Source organism: Acipenser ruthenus, chromosome 8, assembly GCF_902713425.1.
Source record: "Acipenser ruthenus chromosome 8, fAciRut3.2 maternal haplotype, whole genome shotgun sequence".
In the NCBI taxonomy this organism is placed as follows: Eukaryota; Metazoa; Chordata; class Actinopteri; order Acipenseriformes; family Acipenseridae; genus Acipenser; species Acipenser ruthenus.
In genome coordinates, this window is record NC_081196.1 from 25,561,035 (window position 1) to 25,585,369 (window position 24,335).

General features: G+C 39.0%; 1 protein-coding gene across 1 annotated transcript in view; it reads left to right on the plus strand.

Annotated features, from left to right (window-relative positions):
- The first annotated feature begins 782 nt into the window (after positions 1–782).
- LOC117406666 (trafficking protein particle complex subunit 10-like) overlaps positions 783–24,335 on the plus strand; it is a 153,373-nt gene continuing 129,820 nt past the window's right edge. Inside the window, exons 1-2 of the mRNA XM_034010877.2 lie at positions 783–945; positions 18,507–18,588. Of these exons, the coding sequence (XP_033866768.2) occupies positions 885–945; positions 18,507–18,588 (143 nt within the window). The 5' untranslated portion in view covers positions 783–884. The remainder of the gene's footprint in view (positions 946–18,506; positions 18,589–24,335) is intronic.

Genomic DNA, 24,335 nt, shown 5'->3' on the forward strand with positions numbered 1-24,335 from the left:
AGTTTAGGCAGAAAATTGATTAGATTTGCAGCGTAATCAGCAATAAAATATAATCTTGGAATTTGATATTATTGAATTGCTACTGTGTAATGTAATAACTATACTTGTAACTTGTTGTGTAGAAATTAAATTACAAAAAAATAAGATCATTTATTCACAAAAAAAAAAAAAATTGAAAGTAAAATATTCCACTCTGAATATCAACATGAGTCTCTGCATTCACTTTCAATATGATATTAGATCAACTGTTGCCAAAGTGAAAATAAAAACCCTAGAACTGGCTTCCCCGTAGCTTGGAAGTTGAATGTTACTCACAATATTTCTATACTTTCCCAGTTTAAGGACTTCAAAATCAATTTCAAGAAACACATATACTTAACATGACAGAAATACAAAATCAATTTCAACTATCACATAATCATAGATTGGTTCTTAAATTCTCTTACAAAATTAGAAATTGTACTGTAGTCCACCCCTTCCCCCTGGCCCTCTTAGTGGGCTCCAATAATGGCGCCTGTAGGGATTGCACGCATTGAACCATGGGATTGATTGTCCTAGTGCCTTTGACACTTATACAGATTTTACTCGGCCAAGAAAAATATGCTTTCGCCTTCCCTTTAACGGTGCCCAGTCCATAGGAAGTCGTAATGCTTTGCGAATGATAGAGGAAGTAGATGGGTACAGAGAGAGATAAAGAACCACTGCAATACAGAAATAATAATAATAAAAACATATATATATATATATATATATATATATATATATATATATATATATATATATATATATATATATAAAACTGCATATATTATCAGCTAATAACAACACTGATTTCATTGATGTTTTCCTTTTACATGGAGGGCTAGCATTGACAAGCGCTGTCCATGGAGCCCCCTGAAGAAAAGCCAATAATATACACAATGGAGAACAAACCGATTGTAACGTGTGAGTAATACTTTTTGTAGCAGATTTTTATTTTACATTGTACTACTGCTATGGGCACCACTGCAGCCTGTACCTGCCACCAAAGAAACGCGGCAAGTTGGGGGTTAAGGCGGCATGATTGAGTCTTCCTGTATTTGATATATTATTAATAACTTTGCTTGTTTATATGTCAGTAGAATAATAGATACCGGCTATGCTGGTATTTTGCCACAGTTTAAGACAACAGCTACCTGACCTGTCACACATGCGACTCTATAGGTAAGGTATGGGCGGGATACTAAACGCCAAGGTGGTTTTGTTAAAATATATTTGTGTGCTTGTGTTGAACCGAAGAAAACATTTTTTTTCATATTGCTGTCTTGTTTTGCGTGTATCCGCAGATGTGATGCAGTGTCATATTAACTGACAACCAGATTGTACAGGGTCAGTTTCTCGCGCATGAGTGACAGAAAAAACTAGTCATATGCACAGGACTGCAATTTCCCAGCCACGGGAGTGTTTTTTTTTTTTTAGATAATAATAATAATAATAATAATAATAATAATAATACCACAATTTTTATTTAACATTGCACCCCAAACTTGGGGCCTCGGCACATGCCCTCTGCCGGTCCAGGGAAATGGCAGGAGGTGTCAAGATGTGCTCCGGCAATATCTGTCCAGGCTATATCTGTCCAGCTGTACAGATCAGAAAGTTTTTGTTGCTAAACAATTGAACTTTTAGCAAATGTATTTTATTTGGAAGGATTTTGTGCACGTTGTTTTATACCTCTGACTATAACGTCTGTCAGGCGTTATAGGTGTGGTTAGTTTTATTTTCTTTTGCTTTCTCTCTGTTTTTGTTTTACAGTATAGAAGTTTTTGTGGTGGCACAGCTATACAGCATACTCAGTGTTAACTCACTTTAAAACCCTGATCACCTGCACGACCCAACTGTAGGTTGTTGGTTTTACTTCATAAGTGGCAACTCAACATGCTGGTTATGTTATTTTTGTAAGCCTATACATTTTTCACAGTATCCTCCTTTTTTTAACCTTATTATGTATCAATGTATTGTGATGTTTCTTTTGAAAAATATATATTACCTATACAACTACAAAACAACAAATACAACATGATCGGAAGGGTTGCCATGCTGTTAACAGTTTCTCCACAAATTGCAAATTATTATTTTACAAACAAAATAATCCCATAAGTAATTGCATAACATCCTTAATGCTTCGAGTTGAACAAAAACATACACCTGGCCAACAGTAGAACATTTCAGGATTGACTGTACTCTGAACATGGATGTATTACAGTTGGCAACTAATAATTGGGATTTCTGCTTAAATGGGATACAACTCTGGGAGACGGTTTTTCCCAGTGCTATTTTATGCTGTTTAATTGAGATGTCACTTTGTTAAATTGGGATACAGTATTTTCAAATGATGAACAGAGATCACTTTTCAGAGCAAGACAGTTCTCGTAGCGGTGCAGTGATTACGTGTTACGCTGTGACTTGGGCTGTTATGGCAAAGAAAGTTGGCGTGTCAAATCGCAAGTGCCTCACCTTCTGAAAAGAACATAAGAACATAAGAAAGTTTACAAACGAGAGGAGGCCATTCAGCCCATCTTGCTCGTTTGGTTTTTAGTAGTTTATTGATCCCAGAATCTCATCAAGCAGCTTCTTGAATGATCCCAGGTTGTCAGCTTCAACAACATTACTGGGGAGTTCGTTCCACACCCTCACAATTCTCTGTGTAAAAAAGTGCCTCCTATTTTCTGTTCTGAATGCCCCTTTATCTAATCTCCATTTGTGACCCCTGGTCCTTGTTTCTTTTTTCAGGTCAAAAAAGTCCCCTGGGTCGACATTGTCTATAACTTATAGGATTTTGAATGTTTGAATCGGATCGCCGCTTAGTCTTCTTTGTTCAAGACTGAATAGATTCAATTCTTTTAGCCTGTCTGCATACGACATGCCTTTTAAACCCTGGGTAATTCTGGTTGCTCTTCTTTATTTCTTAGCAGATTATTTTTATTTATTTCTTAGCAGATGCCCTTATCCAGGGCGACTTACAATTGTTACAAGATATCACATGATACATTATTTCACATTATACAGATATCACATTATTTTTACATACAATTACCCATTTATACAGTTGGGTTTTTACTGGAGCAATCTAGGTAAAGTACCTTGCTCAAGGGTACAACAGCAGTGTCCCCCACTGGGGATTGAACCCACAACCCTCTGGGCAAGAGTCCAGAGCCCTAACCACTACTCCACACTGCTGCTCCACATCTTCTTTGCACTCTTTCTAGAGCAACAATATCCTTTTTGTAACGAGGTGACCAGAACTGAACACAATATTCTAGGTGAGGTCTTACTAATGCAGTATAAGTTTTAACATTACTTCCCTTGATTTAAATTCAACACTTCTCACAATATATCTGAGCATCTTGTTGGCCTTTTTTATAGCTTCCCCACATTGTGTAGATGAAGACATTTCTGAGTCAACATAAACTCCTAGGTCTTTTTCATAGTTCCTTTCTTCAATTTCATTATCTCCCATATGATATTTATAATGCACATGTTTATTGCCTGTGTGCAATACTTTACACTTTTCTCTATTAAATGACATTTGGCATGTGTCTGCCCAGTTTTGAATGCTGTCTAGATCATTTTGAATGACCTTTTCTGCTGCAACAGTGTTTGCCATTCCTCCAATTTTTGTGTCGTCTGCAAATTTAACGAGTTTGCATGCATTTCCTTGAATCCCTACTGCATTCAGTTTGAGAATTAATCTTTTATGCGGGACTTTGTCAAAAGCTTTCTGGAAATCTAAATAAACCATGTCGTACGCATTGCAATTATCAATTTTCAATGTTGCATCCTCAAAAAAGTCAAGCAGATTAGTTAGACACGATCTCCGTTTCCTAAAACCATGCTGACTGTCTCCCAGGATATTGTTACCATATAGGTAATTTTCCATTTTAGATCTTACTATAGTTTCCATAAGTTTACATATAATTAGAAGTCAGGCTTATTGGTCTGTAGTTACCTGGTTTGGTTTTGTCTTCCTTTTTGTGGATCGGTATTGGGTCATTCCACAATAAATGGGATACAAAGCACAAAAAATATATATTATTCAATATATTAATTTAACATAAAATTAAAATAAGTAACTCCTGGAGGCTTGGAATCCAGAGGGAAAAGATAGTATACCATTGCATTGCTGTAGAGCAGCCCTAAATCAAGAGGCTCACGAGCTTTATGTTACCATGTAACAAGGACACCAAGTATGTTTTAAAAACCAACAAGCAAGTATAATTTCTTACAATAAGTACCATGTAGTAACGCTATCTGTTGTACTTTTATACAGGAGGATTGGCGTCACACTGTTTGGTTTTCTCTGAGATAGCTAGCCTTTATCCTTAAAAGTTTTCTTTTTTTTTCTTTCTTCCCTATTACTAAATAAAAACTAAAATCAATGAATTAAAGAAACATCATTTTATTAATATATTACTTGGCAGGTTAAACATGCATCTTTTCATTTCATGAATTTTTTTTTGGATGGTTAATCTTAAAATTGGATTAATTGAGGCAATTTGAAATTCTGAGTAATTTATGTCACCGTGTAACAGGGACACGAAATAAAAACAAATTGTTTAAAGTTCACTCTAAACAATATTATTTCATAGAAAAATTGTACATTTGAATTCTGCTTGAACTTTTTTCCACCACAAGGTTAGGTGGCTGAAGAATCGTTTGAATCCTACTCCATGATTCCCAGGAAATGTCATCTATTACAGGCCAACGGTAGTAAGCTCCAGAGGCAGTCATATATTTCAGCCACACCTCCCTCATCTGCTCATCCACCTCTTGTACCTATAATTAATGTTCAAAGTATTACTGAGCGCTGTACTAGATAGGATCTAATCTTAGGTGATGTAAAGTATACAACATTTTACAAGTCATTGTAAAGGAAACACCTGCTTTCACAAGTGAGATTTAACATGTAGTTGTATGAGAAATTCTACCATGATTTAAATAAGAATTATTATTTATATTAAATATAAGGCCTGAACCAAAATAAACTAGAAATAGGTCAGATGATTTTACAAGAGCTGTGTAACCTTAGTTTTGTAGTTAAATATTTTTTTATGAAGTCATGGTAGAATTCTTGTTAAAGTACTGTGAACTTAGTACTTTAAAATAAATGTTAGTTGTAACATAGTAAAACGTGGTAAAAGAAATGATTAAAAAATACTCTAACTTGAACTGAAATTAACCTGAACTAAATGAAGCCTTACTTGAGATACAAATGTTTTTGTAGATTTTTCCTCCACAGGTAGGTCAACTAAAACAAAGTCTCCTCTGCTGAACCTTCGAAAGAATGCAACAAATAGTGAATGTTGTATGAAGAACAAATGTTTACCCTCTGCCTCAGGTTGCAGTGAGACATCAACATTAGATTAAGTGATTAAAAACTGTCAAAAGAAATATGATGGAAAATATTTTTTGCACTTAAACTATAATCACACCTTGGAAGCCAGGTTCCTGATGACATTTCTTGTCCAGTGTTCATCTGTGCATCTTGCGCAGCGTTTGCAGTTTTCATCTGTGCAGTCTTGAGCAGAGCCTCTTGAACATGGTGCCTATGAAGATGTGGAGGTTCAGCAGTGTACCTGTGCAGCTGCCTACCTTTGGATAAAATTAACTTTTTCCAGGGATCGACATGTTGCCAGTTGTCACATTGGCCACTGCCAACCATGCAGGATTGGCAAAAGCAAGACAAATTATTTTTCTCCACTACACAGGCATCTCCACTTTCCTTTACGCCTCTAATGCTATGAAGAAGTCTTGTTCATGGAAGGACTCCGCACCACACCGATTCCTATTCCTGGATATGTCCCCCATGGGAACCCAAAAGAAAGTCCGTCTGAAATGGCTACAATCGTCTTTGCTTACATCTTTTGAAAGGTTCTCTGCAGAACTGGAACATATCATAGGCATTGCCAATGACGGCTTTCTTTGTGGCTACTGCAGCTGAAGCACTTTGTTTTATGACCGCACTTTCCCCATCTGCTGGACCTTTTCCGTGTCGAGAACCAAAAAAACACCTTTGCACTGGAAATCCATAATCTTCAACTGCATGTGCAATGTCTCCAAAAGGACCATGTGACTTGACCAAGGACCACCAGACTTTCTGTAACAAGATCCAAGCAAACAGCACAGTTGTAGTGTTTACTATAGGATGCACTGTAGCAGACTTGTGGTGCCAGTGTGCACTCTGAATTTCACCCTGGGCCAAGCATGCATAGTTCTCAGCAAAATCCAGAACCATTAATACCCAGTTTGAAGGTAACTTGTTCTTCAAAATTCTGTATTGATCACTTTGCCATGAAGCACAATGAAGGTGCAGAGCCAGTGGTTTCACTTCTTTTTCTAGTTCTTCAAGAAGCTCCTTGATATTTCCAGTCTTTTCTGCCTTGATCCTTTTCTGTAACTGAATTTCTTTTCCATCTTTCATTTTCTGTGTTTTCTCAGTTTCCCACTTGAGCCATTTGACCCGGTCATTTTCAGACTTAAATATCCTTAACATGTTCTTTTAGCCCTACCATTCCACACTTACTGCAGCTTCTTTCCACACATTCCCAGCTTCTCATATTTTGGGCACACTTCAACTGCCTTATATACATCTGCAATTTTTGCATCTAGATATCCTTTAGATTGGGCAAATTTGTTGACTGCTTCAAGCTTAAGCTGAACATTTGTACAGTATTCACATAAGCAGGCACATATCTTTTGGTGTTTTGAAGGCTTCAGGTTTGTTGGACGCAGAGAACAGAATTTCGAAAAGCCTATCTGAATATTGTAATGAGACTTGAGCTTCTTGAAAAGTTCCTTAAGTGTTCTTTGCAAAATCCCTTTTGCTTTTATGTCCTTTCGCACAGATTTCTTATCTGGTAGCATGTTGGCATGTGATGCATAAAACTCTTCTATTGTTGACAAAACATCAGCGGAGAGTGCACCTCTTCTGGTCTTCCTTGCTTTATTAATGAGGAGTTTCCAAGTGATCCCTAATTTCCTACCTGCAGCTTTAAGAAGTCTATAGTACTTTGTTTTTACAAGTCTGCCTTCTACATACAGTACTGTGCAAACGTTTTAGGCAGGTGTGAAAAAATGCTGTAAAGTAAGGATGCTTTCAAAAATAGACATGTTAATAGATTATATTTATCAATGAACTAAATGCAAAGTGAGTGAACAGAAGAAAAATCTACATCAAATCAATATTTGGTGTGACCACCCTTTGCCTTCAAAACAGCATCAATTCTTCCAGGTGCACTTGCACACAGTTTTTGAAGGAACTCGGCAGGTAGGTTGGCCCAAACATCTTGGAGAACTAACCACAGTTCTTCTGTGGATTTAGGCAGCCTCAGTTGCTTTTCTGTCTTCATGTAATCCCAGACAGACTCGATGATGTTGAGATCAGGGCTCTGTTGGGGCCATACCATCACTTCCAGGACTCCTTGTTCTTTTTTACGCTGAAGATAGTTCTTAATGACTTTCGCTGTATGTTTGGGGTCGTTGTCATGCTGCAGAATAAATTTGGGGCCAATCAGATGCCTCCCTGATGGTATTGCATGATGGATAAGTATCTGCCTGTACTTCTCAGCATTGAGGAGACCATTAATTCTGACCAAATCCCCAACTCCATTTGCAGAAATGCAGCCCCAAACTTGCAAGGAACCTCCACCATGCTTCACTGTTGCCTGCAGTCACTCATTCGTGTACCACTCTCCAGCCCTTTGGCGAACAAACTGCCTTCTGCTACAGCCAAATATTTCAAATTTTGACTCATCAGTCCAGAGCACCTGCTGTCATTTTTCTGCACCCCAGTTCCTGTGTTTTCGTGCATAGTTGAGTCGCTTGGCCTTGTTTCCACGTCGGAGGTATGGCTTTTTGGTCGCAAGTCTTCCATGAAGGCCACTTCTGACCAGACTTCTCCGGACAGTAGATGGGTGTACCAGGGTCCCACTGTTTTCGGCCAATTCTGAGCTGATGGCACTGCTGGACATCTTCCGATTGCGAAGGGAAGTAAGCATGATGTGTCTTTCATCTGCTGCAGTAAGTTTCCTTGGACGACCACTGCGTCTACGGTCCTCAACGTTGCCCGTTTCTTTGTGCTTCTTCAAAAGAGCTTGGACAGCACATCTGGAAACCCCTGTCTGCCTTGAAATTTCTGCCTGGGAGAGACCTTGCTGATGCAGTATAACTACCTTGTGTTAGCTGAGTTTGGCTGTTCCTCACCCAGTTTTATTCCTCCTACACAGCTGTTTCTATTTCAGTTAATGATTGTGTTTCAACCTACATATTGAATTGATGATCAGTAGCACCTGTTTGGTATAATAGTTTAATCATACACCTGACTATATGCCTACAAAATCCCTGACTTTGTGCAAGTGTACCTAGAAGAATTGATGCTGTTTTGAAGGCAAAGGGTGGTCACACCAAATATGGATTTGATTTAGATTTTTCTTCTGTTCACTCACTTTGCATTTAGTTAATTGATAAATATAATCTATTAACATGTCTATTTTTGAAAGCATTCTTACTTTACAGCATTTTTTCACACCTGCCTAAAACTTTTGCACAGTACTGTAGCTACTTTCAAGATTGCAAAGATTATGTTTTGCAGAATTTGGATCAGTTCACCTAAATGTGCTCTTCTGGTTCTGTTCATCTCGCTTTGCTTTTTTCTCTGCATACTTTGCTCTTCTTTTTTCATTTATACGTCTTTTTTTTGTGAAGTTAACTTTGCCCTCTGTGCTTGTTTTTTCTCTTTCCATACTCTTCTCTGTTTTTTCCTTTCCAACTCTTTCCCTCTAGTGTTTGGCACTTCTAGAACATCTACCTTCTGATCTGATGCTTTGTGTTTGACCTGTTCTCTGTATTTTCTCATACGCAATTTTGTAAGTTCATTTGCATGCTTTTTCTTTTCCTCACTCAAATTGAGGCGATATAAAGAGCCTTAAGTGCTTTTTCCTTTTGATAACTGAGGATTTTCTGCCTGTATTTTTACATCTTTCTGCATTGGTAGTCACTCTAGTATGTAGTGGTTCTATTCGACTTTAATCTCGCTTTGAAGATCTTAAAGCGAGATTCAAGTCGAATAGAACCACTACATTTTATTCGCAAACCTATGCTGCTGAAAAATAAAAACAGTACAATTTTCACTTAAGCAGTGCTTAAAATGAACATACTGCAAAAACTGCTGAGCATTACCACCTTTAAGTCATGTATTGAAAAAAATCACACAAAATTCGCACAATTCAGTGTCTTTTTGTAGGCTACACGGTAGCAATAATAATTCAGATTTGTTTTTAAGTATATTTACTATAATATACAGTATTTGCTGTAATATTATTGTATTTGATATACTGTATCATAGGTTAGGTGAGATGTTTCATTTATTTGCATCCGTTTTGTATCCCCATTACAAACAGTGTCGCACGTAAAGGAGACACTAAACTCAATCGTGTCTTTTGTTTTTAAAAAAAGATCCAGATGTTAATAGACTCTGGTAAATTTATTCAAAACGGCCCACACATGTTTATGATATCACTACTTAAAATAATAATATGTACATTTGTACATATAAAGCGTACATTTCATCACCGCCTACTTAATAATAAGAGAACGTAACATTACGTCACCTCGTAACTTCGGAGACACCACTCCAATCGCCTGTGATTAATGTCGTCAGACCCTCCAGAAAAAGCTCTTAGCTATCATAAAGTAGTTTTTGTGCACGAAATAACTGCTGTAAAATGCTGCAAAGAATTACACGTTGTTTGCCGCATTTTAACAAACAGCTGTGTGATCGCAACGTAACAGAACCCGAGGGACACAAACATTATATGTTTAAATTCTACTCAGTCAACGCTACAGAAGCACCATCGATGGAAATTGAACTATATATGGTAGTACTGTAGTTACTATAGTTTCATTTGGTATTGCAGTACATTCATTATAACAGTTGAATTTTAAAATTATTTATATAATTTTTATCTTCGTTTTGGGACACCACTTGTTACGTAGTAACATATTAATTTTGAGATCATTTTCTAAAATTATATCACTGCTAGTTAAATGAAAGCAACTTTAACATGAGTTCAGTACTACTGCACTGTAAATTAAACACACAAACTTGATTGTAAAATGTTTTATATAGACTTAATTTAAAGACAAACTGCAGGCTTGGCAATATTATGGACAGTAATAGGAACCATCAGAGTAACTTAGCCTGGCTGAAACAACAATAAGAATGATATTAAAAGTCAGATATTATCATATGTATATGACACACAATAGTACCAATTGTTGCACTTTTTTCTTTTTTAAATATTTATTTTATTTTAGCACAGGAACCATTATGTGTCATATTTCTGTTACTGTGGAATGACCCTATTACGTTTGCTATTTTCCAGTCTGTCGGTACAACCCGTGTGTCAAGAGACTGTTGTATGATCTTGGTTAGCGGTTTGTAAATAACTTCTTTCATTTCTTTGAGTACTATTGGGAGGATCTCATCTGGCCCAGGGGATTTGTTTATTTTAAGAGCTCCTAGTCCCTTTAACACTTCTGCCTCTGTTATGCTAAAGTTATTTAAAACTGGATAGGAACAGGTCGACATGTGGGGCATGTTGTCCGTGTTCTCCTTTGTAAAAACCTGTGAAAAGTAATCATTTAATATATTTGCTATTTTTTTTTCTTCATCTATGATTTTGCCACTTGTGTCTCTTAGACATTTAACCTCCTCTTTGAATGTTCTCTTGCTGTTATAATATTGGAAAAACATTTTAGAATTGGTTTTAGCCCCCTTAGCAATATTGATTTCTATCTCTCTCTTGGCCTTTCTAACTACCGGGTTGTCTCCTGTTCATTCTAGGAGCCTGTCCACGTTCTCAGTGATGTGCTTGATAGAGGCTCCTGGAAGGCAGCACACTGTTGTAGTAAGTGGGTCCAAACTGCGAACTGAACTTGCTGTGTTTCTCAATATGGAGTCCCCAACAATCATGACCTCCCTTCTTTTTGCTGCCTGGCCAGCACTGCTTATAGGGTCCTGGATCTTGTTTTGCCATGTGTCTGCCCAGTTCTGAATGTTGTCTAGATCATTTTGAATGACCTGCTGCTGCAACAGTGTTTGCCACTCCTCCTATTTTTGTGTCGTCTGCAAATTTAACAAGTTTGCTTACTATACCAGAATCTAAATCATTAATGTAAATTAGGAATAGCAGAGGACCTAATACTGATCCGTGTGGTACACCACTGGTTACCTTGCTCCATTTTGAGGTTTCTCCTCTAATCAGTACTTTCTGTTTTCTACATATTAACCACTCCCTAATCCATGTGCATGCATTTCCTTGAATCCCTACTGCGTTCAGTTTGAGGATTAATCTTTTATGCAGGACTTTGTCAAAAGCTTTCTGGTAATCTAAATTCTCAAGAGCTTTTCAGATACTTTTAACCCTTTGCGGTCCATTGTCGGACTGGGTCCGACATTGCAATTATTCCTCACAGGTCCTTTGTCGGACTGGGTCCGACATCATTATAGCAACGCAATAAACGGGTGTAGTCGTTTTTTCTCCGGAAAAAGCCGAGAAAACCATTCAATTGCCGAGTGGGAGCAACAGGAGCCGAGACAAGTCGAAAAAAAAAAAAAGGCGTATCTCATGAATAGTCATACATGGTATCAGGTATCAGATAACGGGGCGTTCATAGTAAACAAGCTGGCTGAGTGCGTCAGCGCACAGAGACTATCATGGACATTTGCAGAGCTTTTTTCAGATGTTATAGTAATAAAATAATGACTTGGATCGCATTATTGAGGAGTTTGGTGATAAAACGAGTGATCCGGAGATGATCGATCGGTATGTACGACTATTATTATTATTATTATTATTATTATTTATTTCTTACATAGGTGAACGCTATAGCAAACGAAAGGGTGGGGCGGGGCTGGAGATGCCTAGTGAGTGCTTTGTTGATATGCAGGGCCATTTAAACCCGTTTGACTGTGAAAAAAAATACTTTTAAACAGTGCGTATAAAATTAACTGCGCTTGTGAAAATTAATTAGACCTGGCGTGCCTGACGCGCAGTTAATAAATGGACTGCAAAGGGTTAATTACCTTGTCAAAGACCTATAATCAGCATTTGCATTTCGTTTTTGCTCACACTACAGTTCAGGTTATCAGAAATGTTTCTGCTTGGTGAACAGACCTTTACAGTAGCATCTTTGCCGGACTATTTTGTAGTTACTATTCAGGGTAGCTTCAGGATAGACTCCGAATTGAAAATGTATTGATGAAAGTTGCTGCAATATCCATTTCTGTCTGCAGAAATGAGTTGGTCTAACAGCAGAGATTTAAGCCCATTTTTCAAGTGTGGTCTTCTAGTGCAGGCGGAGCGGAGAGGTCGAGTGGGGGTGTAGGGAGAGGATGAGCTAGAGCGGACGGGTGGCGGACGCAGGGAGGCCAGCCAGGAGGGAGTTGCAGTAGTCTAGGTGGGAGAGTACCAAGGCCTGGACCAGGAGCTGGGTGGCGTAGTTGGTGAGGAAGGGTCGGATTCTTCGGATGTTGCTCAGGAAGAATCGGGAAGTGCGTGCCAGTGGAGATGTGCTGGGAATAAGAGAGGCAGGAGAAGAAGAAGTGACTCCGAGGTTCTTAGCAGAGGAAGAGGGATATATATATATATATATATATATATATATATATATATATATATATATATATATATATATATATAATATGAACATTTATTTTACAAATCAAAACAAGAAAATGGAAATAAACATTTGAACAGACAACATTTACAACGTACATATTTATAAAACTGAAACGATAGTAATACATTTTTAACTTTTCAACAGAAAACGTTTTACAGAAGCCCAGTAGCACAAGTTATAAAAAAGTCAAATTTCTTTCTTTTTTTTCTGCATTTTTTTGGACAAAAGGGTATTTCTTTACCTTGAGTCTAAGGCTGTTCACAATCAACACAGATAATGCACTTCTCCACATACCGCCTTTCTGCACAGGGCACAGCTGTCTGAAGTTTTATTTTTGTTGCATTTGCCAACCTGGCATTGGCGTCTTTTGCGGCTCTCAACGGGGTTGCCAGCTTCAGCTGTGGGCAATCTCCCTCTGTTCCAAATGCTTCTTGCAAAGTTCCTGTGCTAACTGTAAAATATATTCTCTCCTTAGTAAACTCTTCTTCGTGCATTCCTTGTAAAGTACCCAGGAGTTGATGACTGCTAGGTCCAATACATTGTAAAACACCTGAACAGGCGAATATTTCTGTGCCATCTGATCCAAAATATCAACTTCGTATTTTGTTGCGCTGTAAAACTCAACAGTATTCTTTTTTACTAGTCCCGATGGTAATTGACTGAAGTGTGCTGAGTCACTTCCATCGCTTTCCATACCTCATTCATCTCCGGAATCACCTTCAGATACGGTCCGTAAAAATTGCAAGCACTGCTCAGCAGTTATGCGTCTTCGTTGACTCATTTTTCTTTTATTATTCGCAGGAAACTAACATATATGAAAGACTATCCTCTTGTGTAAACTCTCATGTATCCTGTCGTGAAACTGTGGAAGACTAATGAATTATTTGGGTAGCCTCTGACCTTTATAGTAACCTGGGTAATGAATTAGTCGCTGTGAAAGGGTGGCTTTGCAGGGGTGACGTCAGACCAGAAACACAGACTCAAAACAATGAATGGCGGGTGAAACTGAGGCGCAGTGGCGCTCAGTGCTTTATTAAATAATAGAAGGTAAAAGATTTAAACAAACACAAAACTACACAAACAGAGAGGCTCGTTGGCCAAACAAATAAACAATAAACTCACAACAAATAAGTCTCGTGCTGGTGTAAAAATCAGCACGCTTAGCAATTGTTATCTTCTTTTTACCTCCTGTCTCTGCTCTCGTTCTCTACTCCGAACACCCTTCCCTGAACAAAGACAGTTGCAGGCTTTTATATTCTGGCCGAGGGGTTAACTAGCTATTCATTCTCTTATTACCCCTTGGCCATAGTCTGCATGAGTTTAATAAGGATGCGTGACTGTCAACTAGTTAAATAATCATGGCTGAACAGTCACCTAAAAAAGCGAACCTGGCAAGCAGGCACAGCGTTTAAAAAGGCTGATTGAAAAACAATAGACTGTCAGGGAGGGTGCGTCCACAGCCCATAAGGGAGGAGTCGGTGCGTCCACAGCCCAAAGGGAGGCAAGTCGGGGCTTCCACAGCCCTGGGACCCAAGCCACCAGCAGAGGGAAAATGCTTGCTGGTTCAGCCCCAAGAGCCGGAAGGGGAGGAGTTACAGGCTCAACCCCCTGAAAATTTTTAGGGGCAGGAGGCTGGTGTCCCCCAGCAGCCTCTATTCATGCTGCTGAGGGCAGCGTGGCGCGCACCAGCCCAACCGCCAGGAGCAGAGCAGAGGAGCTGGAGCTGCCTCTGCCTCCACCACCGCCAGGAGCAGAGGAGCTGGAGCTGCCTCTGCCTCCACCACCGCCAGGAGCAGAGGAGCTGGAGCTGCCTCTGCCTCCACCACCACCAGGAGCAGAGGAGCTGGAGCTGCCTCTGCTTCCGCCACCGCCCGGAGCAGAGGAGCAGGAGCTGCCTCTGCTGCCCGTACCTCCACAGGGAGTACGGTGGCCGGAGCCCCAGAAAGGGGAGCTGCCGGCCACGAAGAAGGGGGACGAGGTCTGGAGACCACTTTCCCCAGCAGCAGTTTCGCTGCAGGAGTTCTTGTGGCCGGAGCCCCACAGGAGGGAGCTGCCGGCTACGAAGAAGGGGGAGGTCGGGGGACCACCTGCCCCCGCAGCTTTTTCGCTGCAGGACGGGACCAGCATGCTGTCAGCCGTGCCACTACCGGCAGGGGAGCTGACAGCATTTCCAGCCATGGGCCCACTGAAGCCTCCCTTCCCAGCCCGAGACTTTGGCCTGGACTGCTGGGTATTTAAGGGGGGAGGTGGCCGTTGAGGCCATGTGTGCTTTGCACAGGGGGGGGTATATGTGGCAAAGTGCCCGCCCCTGTGTGTATTTTGTGTGTTATGTGTTGTATGTATGGTGCGTATGTTAATGTTGGTGTATAGATTGGTACACGGGATATAAACGGGTCTGTGTTTCACGTGTATTTAAAAAGTGTAGATTTGTATTTAGGCACGAGGAGGGCACAAATCACTTCACGTGCTGGTTAAATGTAATATGTGAGCACGGGGTTGCACAGAATTAATTCACGTGCTGGGATTCAAGTGAATAATTAATTAGTAATTGAATCCCAGCACAACAGTATAAATAGGCACATTTTTAGTCACTCGTGGTTAGGTGTTCAGAGAGTGGAGAACGGGTGAGAGAGAAGGAGTAAAATCGTAAGCGTAAATATAATAAGTGTTTTGTTTGTACTCACCGTGTTTGTTCGTCTGTCCTGCACCGTCTGTTTAGTGTTTAGTCGTTTTGTATGTCTGTTTATTTTGGCGCAAGTGCCGTGTCCTGTTTTTGTGCTGTTTTCAAACCTTTTATTTGTTAATAAACGCTGAGTGCAGCCATTGCACTCAGCTCATCATCACCACCGTCTCTGTCTGTATATTCCTTTCTGGTCTGACGCCACCCACTCTGGCCGTCTTTGTGACAGTCATTCACTCAAGCAGAGAGTAGAGACTAATCTAATTACAGCTAAACACATTGTAGACTGGTAAATAAAAATAATAAAGTAGAATACTGTTCTGTATACTCAAAATATATATATATTTTTTTGTAATCAATTTTTATTTTCAATCAAAACAGCTTATACAAAAGATCTTGAGAGAATCTGTACAGTTACAAAGAAAGCAAAACAAAACATAACATAACATAAAATGAACTATATACATTGGTGACTCGGAGCTTGTGATTAAAATAGTCATAAAAAATATACGTACATACATATACACACATATATATATATACAGTGCCTTGCATAAGTATTCACCCCCCTTGGACTTTTCCACATTTTGTAGTGTTACAACCTGGAATTAAAATGGATTTAATTAGGATTTTTTGTCACTGATCTACACAAAATAGTCCATAATGTCGAAGTGGGGAAAAAAAAATCTACATATTTCTCAAAATTATTTACAAATAAAAAACTGAAACGTCTTGATTGCATAAGTATTCACCCCCTTTGCTGTGACACCCCTAAATAAGCTCTGGTGCAACCAATTGCCTTCAGATGTCACATAATTAGTTGAGTGGAGTCCACCTGTGTGCAATTAGTGTCACATGATCTCAGATTAAATACACCTGTTTCTGGAAGGCCCCAGAGTTTGTTAGAGAGCATATCTAAACAAACAGCATCATGAAGACCAAGGAGCTATCAAAACAAGTCCGGGATAAAGTTCTGGAGAAGCATCAATCAGGGTTGGGTTATAAAAAAATATCCCAAACTTTGAACATCCCCGGAGCACCGTTAAATCCATTATTAACCAGGTAAGGAGGGCATTAGTCAGAGAAGCAACCAAGAGGCCAATGGTAACTCTGAAGGAGCTGGAGAGATCCACAGCTGAAATGGGACAACTATAACCCGGACGCTCCACAAAGTGGGGCTTTATGGAAGAGTGGCGAGAAGAAAGCCATTGCTGAAAAAAACCCATATCAAATCCCGTTTGGATTTTGCCAAAAGGCATGTGGGAAACACAGCAAACATGTGGAAAAAGGTTCTCTGGTCTGATGATAGGGCCTGCCTTGTTAACTTTGAGAGCCGCCGGGTAGATCAGAAAGGGTTGTAGCCCCTTGGCATGCATGGCTTTCTGCACCGGGGCAAAGGCTCTTCTGCGCGGTGTCGCTGCTGTAATCTGGAAAAATCAGGAGGGTTGCCGATCCATGTTTCATCTCAGCTCCAAGCTTTCTCACCCCTTGCAGAATTTTTTGCCTGTCGGTGTAGCGTAGGAGACGAAAAATTAGAGTACGTGGGCGTCTCTGATCCGAATCCTTGTTGGTGTATATGTGGTGGGCACGTTCTATTTCAATAACACAGTCCTTCAGTGCTGGTATCCACCTTGGAAGGTTTTGCTGTAGAAACAGGATCGGAGTTGTACCTTCTGCGGTTTCTGGGAGCCCAACCAGTCTCAAGTTATTCCTTCAATTTCTGTTGAATTCTGCCGACTTTACGGAGCGATTCTAATCCTTGCACATTGTGAGTTACCTCCCGTTTGAGTGAGCGCATATTGGCCTGTACATTGTCGTATTTGCGCTGTAAATCTTGAAAAAGAGCAGCCTGCATACTGAACTCCAGTTTTAGTTCTGTCATAGCCTCAGTTAAGGATTTTATTTCCCCTGAGAGTGAGCCTTCTATTGTCTGCTTTATCATCGCTTGCAGGTTCTGTTGCTGTTGTAGCAGCGCCGTGGTAATGGCGGCGTTCAGGGCCTCCTCTGTCACGGAGAGAGTATCCTTTGATTTCTTCTTAACAGGAGATTTGTATTCCTCCTCCTCTCTCCCCTTCTTCCCTTGCAGTTTAGACATATTCAGACCTCAAATTTTGCAGTCAGGGGTGCTTAATTTAAACGGATGGATTTAATTTGGAGCCAAAACAGACAGAGAGCGTATTCTACCCCTGCATTCTGGCCAAGAGGTCACCAAAATATAATTGTTTTCTGTGTGGCCGTCAATGTGACTGCTCTCTGGGCTTTTAGGTATAATGTAATATATCTCTTTTATTTCTGCATTACCGTGTTTCATGCTTTGTGAATATTTAATACATACACACAGAAAGGTACATGAACACGCAACCCCATATGTGTTGCACGAGTGGAGAAAATTACATTTTGAAACCAAAAAACGACAAAATGACTGCCGCAGGGTTTCTAGAACCATATCAGACCTAAAACATCACACAAAAGAACAAGGGTCAGACATTTAAAAATGTTATTTCACAAAAGTGAAAGTGTGATGTAAAAAATATTATAAATATTAGATTGTTTCCATCTGCCAAGGGGCTGAGTTTAAGCCATTAGAAATCAAGTAGTCTTTGATTCCATTGAAGCAGGACTGTAAACCCCAGTAAGGATTGTATTCTGGCCAAACTTTTTTCCAATTTACAGGGCTGAAGTTATCTATGCATGGGGGGGACAAGTATATCAAAATGAAAGGAAGTCAATTAATTATATGATGAGATAAATATACTGTACTAGAATCGTAATTACTAATGTCAATCATTGACACAAAACACCAGACAATGTTATTTGTGTAGCACTCTTTTTATAGAGTGTGTGTTGTAGTCACTTATATATCTTTAGATAAACAAAAAAAAAGCAGGAACAGATTTTAGAGTCGATAGGGAATAACAGGAATATTTTTAGTAAATACTGCGGGACAGTTTCCTATCATAGGAAGGTTGCATGGTTTTAAGAGTTTTCAATGGTAAGATTGATGGTACCTGCTTATACAGGTCACGTAAATCACAGTTCAACTTTACACATGCTACAATAGAAACACTAATAAGGCATTCATCATATTTTCTTTTCTGACATTTAGGTGCTGGGGATCAGAATTTGTTTACTTCCCTCTACCACTCACTGGCACAGCAGCTTCCACGGGAGCCGATGGAATGGAGGAGGTTTGTGAGATTTTGTTGTTTGACTATGATTAGGGCTTGAAGTTTTCGATTTTAACCAATAACTGAAAAGCACCCCTGAAGACCTATTTAGAATTTTTTTTTTAAAACTGATAGTTTTGCTAATATATATATTTCATAAGAAAATGGCTTTCAGAAGGCGGGCAGTGTGCAAGGATATTGCTACTGTGTGTGTTTGAGTGGTGTTTATTTTGTGTAACCGAAAATAAACCTGAGAAAAAACCGAACTGAACAAAAAATAAAAATAGAAATTCAAGCCCTACTTATAATTAAATGAATATACATAGATAACATTGCACATTATTTATTTATTTATTTATTTATTTATTTATTTGTCTATTTATCTATATTTTTATTTATTATATTTCATACCATGGTATCTCTAAGCGCTTTACGGAAAGTATGCATCATCACCATCAAAAAACAAAAAAAACAAACAGTAAAACCACAAAATGAACAACATACAATTGTATTAATAATAGCAATAAATAACATAGTAAATGTCTAGATAAGACAATTATAAAAACACAGGAAATAAGTAAAAAATCCAAGGAAATAATTATGTGATAGATAAAACACAAAATTTAGCAGATAAATACGTACCAGCAACTTTATAACCAAGTTAGGTTAAAAAAGCTAATCTATAAAAGTTGAGTCTTTAATCAAAGGCAGCAGTATGGAGTAGTGGTTAGGGCTCTGGACTCTTGACTGGAGGGTCGTGGGTTCAGTCCCAGGTGGGGGACACTGCTGCTGTACCCTTGAGCAAGGTACTTTACCTAGATTGCTCCAGTAAAAACCCAACTGTATAAATGGGTAATTGTATGTAAAAATAATGTGATATCTTGTAACAATTGTAAGTCGCGCTGTGTAAGGGCGCTTGCTAAGAAATAAATAATAAAATAATATTAAGACCAAAGCAGCGTCTCTAATAGAGGAAGGCAAAGAGTTCCACAGTCTGGGTGCATTAAAGCTAAACACACTTTCTCCTTTCCTTTTCAATTTTACCATTGGGAGGCGCAAAAGTCCAGCGTTAGCCGACCTTAATGTGCGCAGAGGTTTATATGGGGGGAAAAAATCCCTAAGGTTTGTTAACCCTGTTTTTGCCATAGGTGTAACTCCACCGCCAAACATTATATCACTATTTTTACCACACTGTGTTTAAAGTGCTTGTAACAGGGGAGATCTGGACTGACTGTCTGGCACATCCGTATTACTGCAGGTAGAGGGCAGCAGTCTCGTAGGATCCGCCTGTCGGTCATAGCGATGACACGGAGAGGTGGGGAAGAGGGGGTGTGTGCTTTCCCTCTCTCTGAGTGGCTGAGGGGCGGGCCTTGGGAGACTGCTCGGCCCATAAGAACTGGCTTGGTTGTGCACTCGGGTGGCCGTGTTGGGGGAAATACAGTGTCGCTGGCAGAAGAGGCCAGAGTGAAACAAGGAGCAGGCGAGCCCGGCTGAGGGGACAGCCTTTCATAAAAAAAAAAAAAAACTAATTTTCACAAAGCAATATAAATAAATACGTACCTGAGGGGACGTGTGTAGAGGTACGGGGAACCCTGGCCAACCCCAGTGTATAGGCACAGCTGAGTGTAGGACGGAGACCCGTGCTGACCGGCTTAGCGGCAGTGGGGGCACTGCATAAGCAGCACTTTTGTTTGTAGTTTTATTACTGTGTTTTATTTTCCCTTGTTCTTTTGCCTTCTGTTTTCATTATTATTTTTGAGCACTTGAAGGTGCACGGATTGGGATACCTGTGTTGGTAACCCCGTGGTCCTGGTTTACTGTCGGCAGTATCCAGACCACGGACAACAGCGCCCTCTGCAGGCTAAACTAAATAAAAAGTAAATAAGTAAAATAAATAAACCTGGGCACCTGTGCGGTGTTTGCAAATAGAATCTTCTGTCTCCCGTGTCAGTGAATACCCCCACCCTTCCACAGTGCTATAAAACATGTATTTGTGACAGTAGAGTGAATTATGACAGGACGGTAGTCCTGCCATAGTTATGGTTGCAATGCCCTTTCCATTATAAGCCCCTATTTTGACAGCTCCAAAAGTGGGGTTAAGTGCCTGCTGTTTTGGATTTCAGGTCTGACTGGTAGGCTGAATTTTTTTCTACAACTTTTGTGTTATTCTGTAAGGTAGTTTTTTTGAGCTACAGCACTTTTTAAAAACAGGTGGTTTTTCGTGTGTTTGGTGCCGGGAGAGTGTTTTACTGCATCTAAGTAGTCTTTAGTGCCTTTTGTGGGTGGGGAGCTTTAAAAATGTGTATTTTAATATAAAAAAGTACTTTTAAAAACGAATGCTAAGCATGCGCAATTGTACGATTTGGTAACCGTTTTTGTATAGTTTTGACTGGACTTGTAACAATACAGTCACTTAGGAACACTCTCCAGTTTGAACTACAGCTCCCAGAATGCACACCGAACGGCTGATCATAGCTAACAGTTCAAGCTTTTTACAAGCGTAACAAAGCATCATATTGTACTGTACAGAGTAAGTAAATAAATAATAAAAACTGTGTCAGTCAGTGATAGAAGGTAAACGAGTATTTAAAACCTACATGTACACTTAGGCTGAGAGACTGTGCGCCAGAGCAGCTATAAATAATGGCGAAACATTTCAAATAGGCCTAAAATGATTATTTACATTATATTAGGCTTACAAAAATTGTAAACTCACTCATATAACCACAAAAGCCCCAGAAGAACTTCCAAAGAAATAATTTAAAACAAATAGCTATGTACTTTGATGCTCTAGTGTAAATAACATGGAATGTTTAGAATTAAAAAGAAAATCTCAATTAGCCGTCATAAAACAAAAACACGGAAATGCCAAATATACAAAACCATTTGAAACACTGTACTGTAGTCATGCTCGTTTAGCGCAAATACTGAAGTCAGGACCCAGCGTATTTTTTATCTGTACTTATTATCAATATTTAGGACTTAGGCTAGACATTTTCAGAGTAGATTTATAGATTTTTTAACAGTAGATTTATAGATTGACTTAAATTTAGTAAATAAGAACATAAGAAAGTTTACAAACAAGAGGAGGCCATTCGGCCCATCTTACTCGTTTTGGTTGTTAGTAGCTTATTGATCCCAGAATCTCATCAAGCAACTTCTTGAAGGATCCCAGGGTGTCGGCTTCAGCAACATTACTGGGGAGTTGGTTCCAGACCCTCACAATTCTCTGTGTAAAAAAGTGCCTCCTATTTTCTGTTCTGAATTCCCCTTTATCTAATCTCCATTTGTGACCCCTGGTCCTTGTTTCTTTTTTCAGGTCAAAAAAGTCCCCTGGGTCGACATTGTCTATACCTTTTAGGATTTTGAATTTTGAATCGGATCGCCGCGTAGTCTTCTTTGTTCAAGACTGAGTGTTGTACGCTTAATGTTACTAGCTATATATCAGTAGGTACTTGTGTACTAAGTATTTGTTTCTTGCTATACCTTGAATCATCTATATGCTTGAATCAGATCACCGCGTAGTCGTCTTTGTTCAAGACTGAATCTAAGTCATTAATGTAGATTAGGAATAGCAGAGGACCTAATATTGATTGATCCCTGTGGTACACCACTGGTTACCTCACTCCATTTTGAGGTTTCTCCTCTAATCAGTACTTTCTGTTTTCTACATGTTAACCACTCCCTAATCCATGTGCATGCATTTCCATGAATCCCTACTGCATTCAGTTTGAGAATTAATCTTTTATGCGGGACTTTGTCAAAAGCTTTCTGGAAATCTAAATAAACCATGTCATATGCTTTGCAATTATCCATTGTCGATGTTGCATCCTCAAAAAAATCAAGCAGGTTAGTTAGACACGATTTCTCCCAGGATACTGTTACCATATAGGATATTTTCCATTTTGGATCTTATTATAGTTTCCGTAAGTTTACATATAATAGAAGTCAGGCTTATTGGTGTGTAGTTACCTGGTTGGGTTTTGTCTTCCTTTTTGTGGATCGGTATTACGTTTGCAATTCTCCAGTCTGTTGGTATAACCCCTGTGTCAAGAGACTGTGTTGCATGATCTTGGTTAGCGGTTTGTAAATAACTTCTTTCATTTCTTTGAGTACTATTGGGAGGATCTCATCCGGTCCAGGGGATTTGTTTTATTTTAAGAGCTCCTAGTCCCTTTAACACTTCTGCCTCTCTTATGCTAAAGTTATTTAAAACTGGATAGAGACTCGAGGTTGATATTTATGATTAAAAAAAAAAATCGAGACTCCCAACATCTCGAGGTAAAAAGTCATTTTGAGAGCGTTCTAGCAAAGCATTAACATAAGCATATTCGTGTCTGTCTTGCAGCTCATTCTCATTTGTGTACGTCACATTGTGTACGTCACATTTGTGCAGAGCTCATTCGGTACTAGTGAATCTAGTGGAACAGGGTGGGCGAAGCCTCTATGGAGAGGGCTGCTCGGTGCTGCTCATGAACTTTGCAGTTTTGAGCTTGTTGTATAATTGAATACTAAATCAGTGAAGCATAATCTTTCTGCATTATTTAGAAGTATAAATACTCCGGTAAACATAAATACATTTGAAAAAATGACCATTTCAGAAATATCAAGTGTTTTGAAACTGGTAAAAATGTAATCAGAATATTAAAGTAAAAAATACACATTTAGTGCATATTAAAGAAGACCATGTGCATTATTATTTTTTTTTTGCAAGTTGAGTTTATTCATCATGTGACTTCACTCGCATGTCTCTGCTGAAACTCAACATGGCGTCTACACCTACGAAGAAAACAAAATGCAGAGCTAAAAAATAATCTGATTATCTATATGAGGATGGTGGGATACTATTAAAGTTTTGCTGTAATTCGCTTGATCGAGTCAATACCATTAAATATCATAATGCAAACATGTAGCGAATAAAAGAGCAGTAAGACGGTAACAAAGGGAAAGCACTGCATTCTGCTTTGCTGAAAAACTTAGATCTGCGGTACTGCACTCAAGTAAGCTAAATTGTGTATTTCATTATTGTTTAGTTTATTTCTTTCCATGCTACCTGCCTCTTAAAGCTGTAATTCTCAGTGTTAAACCATAGCTGTTTCTTAATTGAGTTATCTTTTCTGATGAAGAAATTAGCTCAAAGCTATTTTTTATTTGCTGTACATACCTTAAAGGAAATTGACTGCTTTACTGGTCACTACACTACATACTGTTGGTTTCACAAAGACATTCTGTCTGGAGACACACCTCTTGCAAATAAGGCACAATTAGCAAAGAAAAAATTGGGAGGATTCATTATGCGTTTACATTAAAAGGGGCGCTATTTAAATTACAATTGGACAATACAAAGCAGTGAACCTGTTTTAGAGCAACAAAAACATTTTTTAAGAAGAAATACAGAAATGAAAAACAATACAAACAAGTAATAAATACGTAAGTATAAATAAGTAAGTAAATAAGTTCATTAAAGAGCAATAAAAACAAGTGATAAAAATAAATAGAATTTACAGGACTGTGAACTCTGTCATAAAAGTACATTTATAGTCTTATTTTAAAAACAGCAACAGAGGGAGCCTCCCTCACAGATGGTGGCAAACCATTTCACAGTTTAGGGGCTCTGTAAGAGAATGCTCTGCCACTTGCATTTTTTTTTTCTGTATCCTTGGATTGATAAGCAAGGCTGCACCCTGTGATCTAAGAGGCCGACTAGGAGAATATGGAGTCGAGAGTTCTTTTAAGTGTAGGGGACCACGGTCATGGAGAGCTTTATA